General features: G+C 43.1%; 1 protein-coding gene across 1 annotated transcript; it reads right to left on the reverse strand.

Moving 5' to 3' along the window:
- Window positions 1-2,420: 2,420 nt before the first annotated feature.
- On the reverse strand, window positions 2,421-3,926 carry LOC103202960 (C-C motif chemokine 3-like). The gene is made up of 3 exons (XM_007947907.1): window positions 3,851-3,926; window positions 2,889-3,003; window positions 2,421-2,511 (listed from the first exon to the last, which is right to left on the reverse strand). The coding sequence occupies exons 1-3, from the start codon at window positions 3,924-3,926 to the stop codon at window positions 2,421-2,423; spliced, it is 282 nt and encodes a 93-aa protein (XP_007946098.1).
- Window positions 3,927-8,904: the final 4,978 nt, after the last annotated feature.

An 8,904-nucleotide genomic window follows, 5' to 3' on the forward strand; every position in this document is an offset into this window, starting at 1 on the left:
AGCACAGCTAGCAGTGCTGAAAGACCCACGCTCTCAAACACAGTTCTTGAAGCAACACTATGATTTGATAGATTTTCTATTTCTGATTAACCACCTGTGATGGTTAGTTCTATGTGTCAACTAGGCTAGGCCAGTTACTTAGTCAAACACTAACCTAAGTGTTGCTGTGCAGGTATCCTGTAGATGTGATTAATATCTGCAATCAGTTGACTTTAAGTAAAGGAGTTTACCCTTGATAATGTGGATGGGCCTTCTCCAATCAGTCTAAGGCCTTATAAGCAAAAACTCAGGTTTCCCAGATAGAAAGAAATTCTGCTCAAGACTGGAGCATCAACCCCTGCTTGAGTTTCCAGCCTGTCAGCCTGCACTGTGGATTTCAGGATCTCAGGTTTGCCAGGCCCCACAATTACATGAGCCAATTCCTTGAAATAAATACTTATTACACACATATATATCTCCTGTAAGGAGCTCTGGTAGCATAGTGCCTAAGGCACTGGACTGCTAACCAGAAGGCTGGCAGTTCAAACCCACCAGCCACTCCTCGGAAGGAAGGTTGGGCATTCCTACTTCCGTAGTGATACTGCCTCGGAAACCCAAGGAGGAGTCGCTATGAGTCGGGGCCGACTCGATGGCAAATAACAACAACAACAACATATATCTCCTGTAAGTGTATTCGTGTGTGTATATAAACAATATATACAGACACATATACATAAGCAATATATATATTGGGTGTAACAGAATACCATTTAGGGAAGTTGACCAAAAACAAATAGGTTAGAGGCCTTCAAAACCAGGAAGGAAGCTGTCTTTCCTCTGAAACCCCAAGATTGGCCAAAAGCAGCTGAAGACTGAACCTCAACAGTGGTTCTCAAATTTGGCTACATATTAACACCACCTGGGGAGTTTTAACATTAAATGCCCAGCTACTGCTTAAACCAATTAAATTAGTAACTTCAGAGGTATGGTCCCACCACTGGAACTTTTAAAAACTCCCTGAGTGATTCTAATGTGAATTCAAGGTTGAGAAGCAGTGCTGTACACTTAAGCCAGTCCTTAGGCACCCACCCTCAACAAGAAATATATAGCCTTTATAAAAGGTATTCACCCCAGGCAGGGTTAGCAGATAAAATATAGACAGCTAGTCAAATTTGAATTTCACATAAACAATGAACAATTTGGTGTGTGTGTCTGAAATACTTCATCAGACATACTTATACAAAAAGAAAAAGAAAAATCAATTCTGTATTTTTATTTGCTAACTCTGGCCACCCTAGCCCACAAGCCCCGCCTCAGCTATAGCCATGGAGAACATTTTCCCAGAAGGCAGAGTTGAGAACAACAGAGAAGCTGCCCAAGGTTCTCAATTAAATACCAAGCAGGGCTCCCTTGCTAGACTGTGGGCAGGGTTTGCTAAACCTTAACTAATATAAGCACTTAACACCTCACCTAGCACCTTCTAAGCCTCAACAAATGTTGACCATCACTCTGAGGCAAGCTTCGTTTATGCAAGTGAACTTACGCTTATCAATGACACCATAGTATGCTTCATCTGGGTATTCGTTTCAATCGAAATTTTTCCTAGAGTGAATTAATTATAATTTGTTTATAAAATAACATGTCATTTTCAACTTTCCAAGAAAGTATGTCTAAGAAAAAGTTTGGTATCAGTGTAGTCGCATTCAATCTTTTTCTTCTGATTTCTGTCCTTTTCCATTTTCCTTACTTATTCCCCAGTATTCCTCTCAACCCATGATTCTGATTAGATGGGAAAACAAAATCAATAGATTCATTACCAGAAAAATGCTAGTTTGCCTTGTATGAAAGTTCTTTCAATATTTCAAAACATGGTGCTGGGCAGAACCATTCAATAAGCATTTGGTGTTTGATATTATTTGGTACAGGAGCTCTGGTAGCATAGTGGCTAAAGCACTTGACTGCTAACCAGAAGGCTGGTGGTTCAAACCCACCAGCCACTCCTCGGAAGGAAGGTTGGGCAATCCTACTTCCATAGTGATACTGCTTCGGAAACCCAAGGAGGGGTCACTATGAGTCGGGGCCTACTCAACGGCACATAACAACAACAACATTATTTGGTAAAATTTTTGCCAAGAGTAAGTGAATCATACTCATTGGCCCTCACATTGAATGTGAGAAGATTGAAGGGGAAGACGGAGGAATAATGAAGAGGGTGTCAAGAGATGCCAAAGGGAACATTTATTCCATAACACGATTCAACAGTGAAAATAAACTACAGAAATTAAATAAGACACATAAACTAAAATTAAAGTCCCAGAGTGTGGCCAGGGAGAGGTAGCAGCCCACAGCAGAGATGGCTTCCACAGTTGCAGGGTCATTGTCCTAGCTCAGAGCTCTGCTCCCCAATCTGCTATCAGACATTACACCTTTCTTGCTTCCACTCAGGCATTCAGCTCCAGGTCGGTGACATATTCTTGGACCCAAGCGTCGTTGGGGTTGGCACAGACCTGCCGGCCCCTTTTGGTTATGAAGCTGTGGGGAGGGGGGGAAGGATTAAACACTGTAGCCTCTCCGTCATTCTCTGACCCAGGCACTCAGGGCCTGTCCACATGCTCATAAAATTTCTCCTTAACCACAAGATTCTTGGGCCTTCCCTGAATGTCTCATATATGAGTCCCTTGAGAAAGCCAACTTCCTGCTATCACTTCCCCTCCTTTCTTCCTCATCGCCAGGAGGAGATCCTCCATGACCCTGTGTAGGGCCCAGACCAGATCAGAAGACACTGCAGGATCTCTCCTGGCTGTTCAGCACCCTGATTGGCCTCAAAGAGCTGAGCATTCTGGAAGCTGCTCTCCACCTCAAGCCCTCCCTGTGTCTCCCCAGCAATGGGCAGGAGGACCGGCCCTTACATGACAGCAGGCTTGGAGCACTGGCTGCTGGTCTCATAATAGTCGTCCACAATTTTGTACTGAATCTGCCAGGAAGTGTAGGAGAAGCAGCAGGCAGTCGGGGTGTTGGCACCAACTGTAGAGAAAGGGACAGAATGAGCCTGAGTCACTGTGAGAAACAGGATAGCAAGACCCCGATTTATTGTTCAGAAGAAAAGGTAAGGTGGCTCCTCCTAGTCCCTTCCCTTGAGGGCTGCAGGAACGGCTCAAGAATGTAGGGACAAAGGGATCCAAAAGACAGTGGGCATTTCCTCTGTTTCTTGACATTTTTATTTCTAAATTTTATTCTCTTGTGATGTTTCTCATTTGCATCTATCTTGGTTTTGGGTCTCCTTCTACAGGGAATTAAGTTCCTGAACAAACTACTTGTTCTATTTCCCTTTGGGGAGTTTCATCTAAAATTCATGAGGATAGCAAAGGTGAGTCTATCATTGATCACATCACTGGGAACCAATTGCACTCAGATTCCATATTTTGTTAAAATCTTAGTTCGGCTCCATTTTCCCATCTTTATGATGGGACTTAGCCCCACCTTGCCTCCCAGAGCTGGAGAATGTTGTTGTTTGCCGTCGAGTCAAACCCGACTCATAGCGACCCCTCCTTGGGTTTCCGAGGCAGTATCACTACGGAAGTAGGATTGCCCAACCTTCCTTCCGAGGAGTGGCTGGTGGGTTTGAACCGCCAGCCGTCTGGTTAGCAGGCAAGTGTCTTAGCCACTATGCTACCAGAGCTCCCAGAGCTGGAGAATAGGATTGCTAAAATAAAACCCCTTGAGAAGGAAAATTTTGCTCAGGGAAGTCCCTGAAATTCCTGTGAAATCTACTTGGAGGGCCTCAAGCCACAGACTTTGGCACTGTGTCTAAGGCGTAGACAAAGAGTGGAGGACAAGAGCAGTAAGAAGACAGATGAGAGGACACACTCACATGAGGCAGAGTAGGTCTGGGAACAGAAGGCTGTGGTGAGGAGAAGGACAGCAAGGGCAGTCCCTCTGATATCCATGATGCTGGGCAGGTAGAGTGGAGCTCACGCAGTGGCCAAATAGAGTTAGGACCTGGAGACTTGCAGCTGCTGGCTCCTGCTGGGAGTCTAAGCCATCTCTCCTCTTTATAGTCATTCTTGGGGCATTAGGAGATGGAAATTTGGGGAGACCAGAGGGGGAAATTTGGGTAGACCAGAGAGGAAAATTTTAAACATGGTGTTGGTGTCATGCTGAGTTGTTTATGCCAGGAGAGCTTTGGGTCACCGCAAAAGTTCAGGTTCTTTGCGAGAATAGTTCAATTGCTCACTTGATGGGGAAATGGTTCCACAGAGAGAGGTGGTGAGACGTTGGTGTCACCCTGAGACCACTTAGCTGGTTCCTTCTCACAAGAACAGATCAGTTGATAAAACATTTCTCCCACAGAGCTGAACCTTCTGATTTTATCCCCAGTTGTTCCAGTGACATAGATGGGACACTGATGATAATTCCCTGAAGTTTTGAGAAACACAACTGAAGGTAAAACCATACTCTAGATGAAAGGAGTAGAATTGTGGGAGCCTCAACTACCAGAAGGGCAAGGTTATGGTTGGCCTTTTAGACAGTGGCTCATTCCTCAGACATTCATTGATTCCTGGGTTAGCCCAGCTAAGAAATCTGAAAATGAAGGCTAACATGAATGAAGAGTCTTAAAATATCCTTACCCCTCAACCAGCAAAGCACTCTGCCAGAGCTCTGACCTATATATAAACACATGCGTGAAGTTGTATGGACAAAGGTATTTGTCACAGCTTATTCATGACAATTAAAAGATGACCTACAACTAAATACATGACAGTACATTCACCTCTTACAATAATAATTGTTGTTGTTGTTGTTGTTATGTGCTGTCGAGTTGGACCCGACTCATGGCGACCCCTCCTTGGGTTTTCAAGGCAGTATCACTACAGAAAAAAAATCCCATTTTTCTGAAGATTCAGTGTTAACAGTTGGAACACTTACTGCTTTCTTATCATCAAGTCCAGAGATGAGTGTTCCCAGGATTTGTCTGGCAGCTCAGTGATGCCATCAAAGCCTCAGACTTCTTAAAATATCTCCTCTGTTTCCCCACCATTTTGCTGATTTTTCTTCTTTGGCTTTTTGACCTCGTGGTGGTAAGATGGCTGTTGCGGCCCAACCACCACATCTTCCCGGGGTCTCATCTCAAGGCAGGAAGACCCCTCACAGGACAAGGAGTAATGTCGTTGGTGTTTTGAATTCAAATTATTTTTCACGTGATTTATAATATGTGCATAGATTGTCCCCAAAAGCAATAAAAGCTCATTTTAAGGATATGTAAAATACAGGCAAGAACAAAAACTGATTTAGTATCTGGAGGCTGGGTAGGGAAGCAGGGCAGATACAGGGAAGGCTTTGTGGGGTTTCCCTCTACACCCTTACCATCTGTTGTTGTTGTTGTTACGTGCTGTGGAGTCGGATCCAACTCATAGAGACCGCTCCTTAGGTTTCCAAGATGGTATCACTGTGGAAGCAGATTGCCCAACCTTCCTTCTGAGGAGTGGCTGGTGGGTTTGAACCGCTAGCCTTCTGGTTAGTAGTCAAGTGCCTCAGGCACTATGCTACCAGAGCTCCTAACATCTGTTTTAACATATATGAATTCTGAGGCATTAACTGAGTACAATTTCTTTCCTTCAAGGCAGGAAAACTTCTATTTCCCAAATGTAACCACTATTAACATTTTGGGTTTATTTCTTTCAAGTGTACTTTTTTCTAGGTTTATGATTAAAAAAAAAAAAAAAAACCTATGCCATCAAGTCAACTCCAACTTCTAGTGACCCCCCTCCATTGGGTTTCCAAGGCTGTAAATCTTTATGGAAGTAGATTGCCTCATCTTTCTCCCGTGGAGCAGCTGGTGGGTTAGAACCTCTGGTCAGCAGCCCAATTTCTCACCCACTATGCCACCAGAGCTCCTTAGGCTTATGATAGTTCTGTTTATTTACTTACTTGCTTTTTTCCTTCTGTATGTTTGTGGTGGAGGGCACTTTGGTAGTCATGAAATAGATAAAATTTTGTATTTTTTTCCTTAATGCTTAACATTATAAGACTTTTCTAAGTCGTCCCAGTATTTTTAAAAGCTGCCTAATTTACTCAACTATCCCCCAATGCATTAATATAATCATGCACTATTGTAGTACATTTGAATTATTCCAATTTTCAATTGTTATCAATAAACTGGACCAAACATCTATATACACAAAATTTTCTCCATCAATGGAGTTATTTCCATAGGATATTTTTCTAGCTGTAGACACTCTGGGTCAAGAAGTAAAAACACTTCAGTCTCTTAATCCATATAGACACTCCATTATCTAATGCATGTTCATATCTATTACCTATCATCAGGCCCAGTGATGGCACATTGTAGGGACTTGTGAATGCATGACGAATAAACAGTGACTGTAAGGCTAACCTCATCACTCTTGTCATGCCTGTAGCTCAGGCTTCCCCTATTTCATTCTATCCGTTGGGGCCCAGGTTTCATGGCTTGTGCTACTCAGGATTCAGTGTCACCATCATGTATGTCACAATCTGTGCAGTCAAAACCTGTGAAAAACATTAGGAAGTTCTGCTCTGTGGGAGGGAAAATGTGATGATGCAGTTCATAGTTGATCTCTTCTTGATAGAAGGAATCAGCTAAGCTTGCCCTCTTGGTAACAGTATGGACTGAATTATGTCCCCAAAAAAGATGTGTTGAAGTCCTAACCCTGGTACCTGTGAATGTGACCCTGTTTGGAAATAAAGTCTTGGAAGATGTTGCCAGTTAATTTAACAAGAGATCTTACTGGAGCAGGGGGTTCCTAATCCAATCAATCAGTGGTGTCCTTATCAGAGAAGACACACAGAGGGAAGACGACCACATGACAACAGAGGCAGAGGTTTGACTGACACAGAAACTAGGAGAGAGGCAAAGAACAGAGTCTTCATCACAGCCCCCAGAAGGAAGCAACACTGCTGAAAACTTGATTTTGAATTTCTAGTCTCTAGGACCATAAGACAACACATTTCTGATGTTTTAAACCACCCAGCTTGTGGTGCTTTGCTATGGAAACCAATACAGTGACACCATCTCCTGGCTTCCCCCTCATTGGTTATCACTTCCTCAGAAGAACCCTGAGCAATGTGATGTCATGGTCCTTCTCACCCAGGGTATGGCCTAAGAGTGACTTGTGCTGTCAGAATGCCATGACTTCACCCTATGTGGTCAGAACTGCTGCAGTAGCGCACCAGAAGTTCTGCTGTGTAGGAGGAATCAGTCTATACATCTGTCCACGTGCCTACTGATTTAACACTAACATCTCATCTCTTCCTTTCACTGTGGAAAACATTTCCACACAATCAACCCCAACGAGTGAGCAACTGAGCTGTTCTCATACATTCTAAATCTGTGTGTGACCCAAGAAACCCAGAATATGCAACTCATAGCATGACACAGCTACACTAGAAACATCTCCTTTAGTCATGTCCAGCCTCGAGCTCCTCATTGTCCAACTACCTATAAAAGGGTGGGAGTGGGGGTGTGGCTTGATCCCAGATGGATGCATGCAGCAGTGAGTGCCCAGCACTGTCTTGGCTTTGCCCACACTCCTCTGCCTGCCCACTCTAACAAGTTCATGGGATGATAAGTGAGGCATGATGCCAAAAAGAGGAGTCAAGAAGGCCATGAAAAATAACTAAGTTTATTATACTAGCAGTTCCCAGAGACAGGCAGGCACAGTATGCCTTGATGCAGGACCACACAGGCAGTTGCACTAGAGACAAGGTAACAATAAGCTGGAATTCTGGGAGAGGGTCTACTTATGGAAAGCAGGGTGGCATTAGCTAGGTGCCATGAGCTTCCTGAGGACTGGGCATTTTGAATAATTCTTCAGGCTCAGATTGCATAGGGACCATCCCCTCATTGTTGGATACATGGCCCTGGGGTCATTAGAATGGGTACATAGTGGCCCAGGAGTGAGAACCTGATAAGGGGAGTAGTTGCAGAGTGATCTTAATCAACTGCTCAAAGATAACGGACCAGCCTCTAGCCAGGACCTCAAAATTGGGCCAAGATAATATTTTTAAAACATGATATTGCACTGCCCAGCATTGTAGACGTCTCCATGGCTACCCTGGCTAACTGTGTCTTCACCATGGCCCTCAGCTCACAGGTCTCCTCTGTACCATGCAATGCCCTCAACTCTGGTCTTTTCCTCATTTGAGAATTGTTCCTCACTCTTTGACCAGGGTCTCAATAGATGGATCTTGATCAAAAGGGGTAAAAATATGGGATGGAAATTCAAATGCTTATGCAATCCAACAGCTAAATAATAGTATAAAATATAATAAAACATAAAATAAGCATAAAACAAATAACAAGCATAAAATAAACAATATCACATGTGAGTCCTGTGCTCCTTTTAAAAAGTCATCTATATGAGACCAAATGGTCAACATTCACCCTAAAACAACGATAAGGAGGTAAGTGGGGAGCAGAGACTAGATTAATGGAAATGGAACAACCAGAACAGAAATAGTGGAAATAGTGAAAATGTTGACACATTGTGAAAAATATAACCAATGTCACAGAACAATTGTATAGAAATTGTTAAATGGGAACCTAATTTATTGTGTAAACTTTCACCAAAAGCACAATTAAATAAAAATTAAAAAAATCCTTATGGAATCTAGACTTATTGGCTCTACTGAGACTAGAAGAACCCTTGGATCTAACGCCTTCAGATAATCAAACTTTGAACCAAAATTATCCCCTCAAAAACCAAACAATAGTTTAGCTCAATTAGTAAAGAAAGTTTATGTTGCATATAGCCCCTTTTAAAAGAATTACCTATAGCAGATCAAACTGACAACAGTAACTCTAAAGCACAGATGAGCAGTTTGTTGTTGTTGTTGTTATTTGCCGTCGAGTCGGCCCCGACTCATAGCGACCCCTCCTTGGGTTTC

Source organism: Orycteropus afer, unplaced genomic scaffold, assembly GCF_000298275.1.
Source record: "Orycteropus afer afer isolate SDZICR_OR568_19922 unplaced genomic scaffold, OryAfe1.0 scaffold00196, whole genome shotgun sequence".
Lineage (NCBI taxonomy): Eukaryota > Metazoa > Chordata > Mammalia > Tubulidentata > Orycteropodidae > Orycteropus > Orycteropus afer.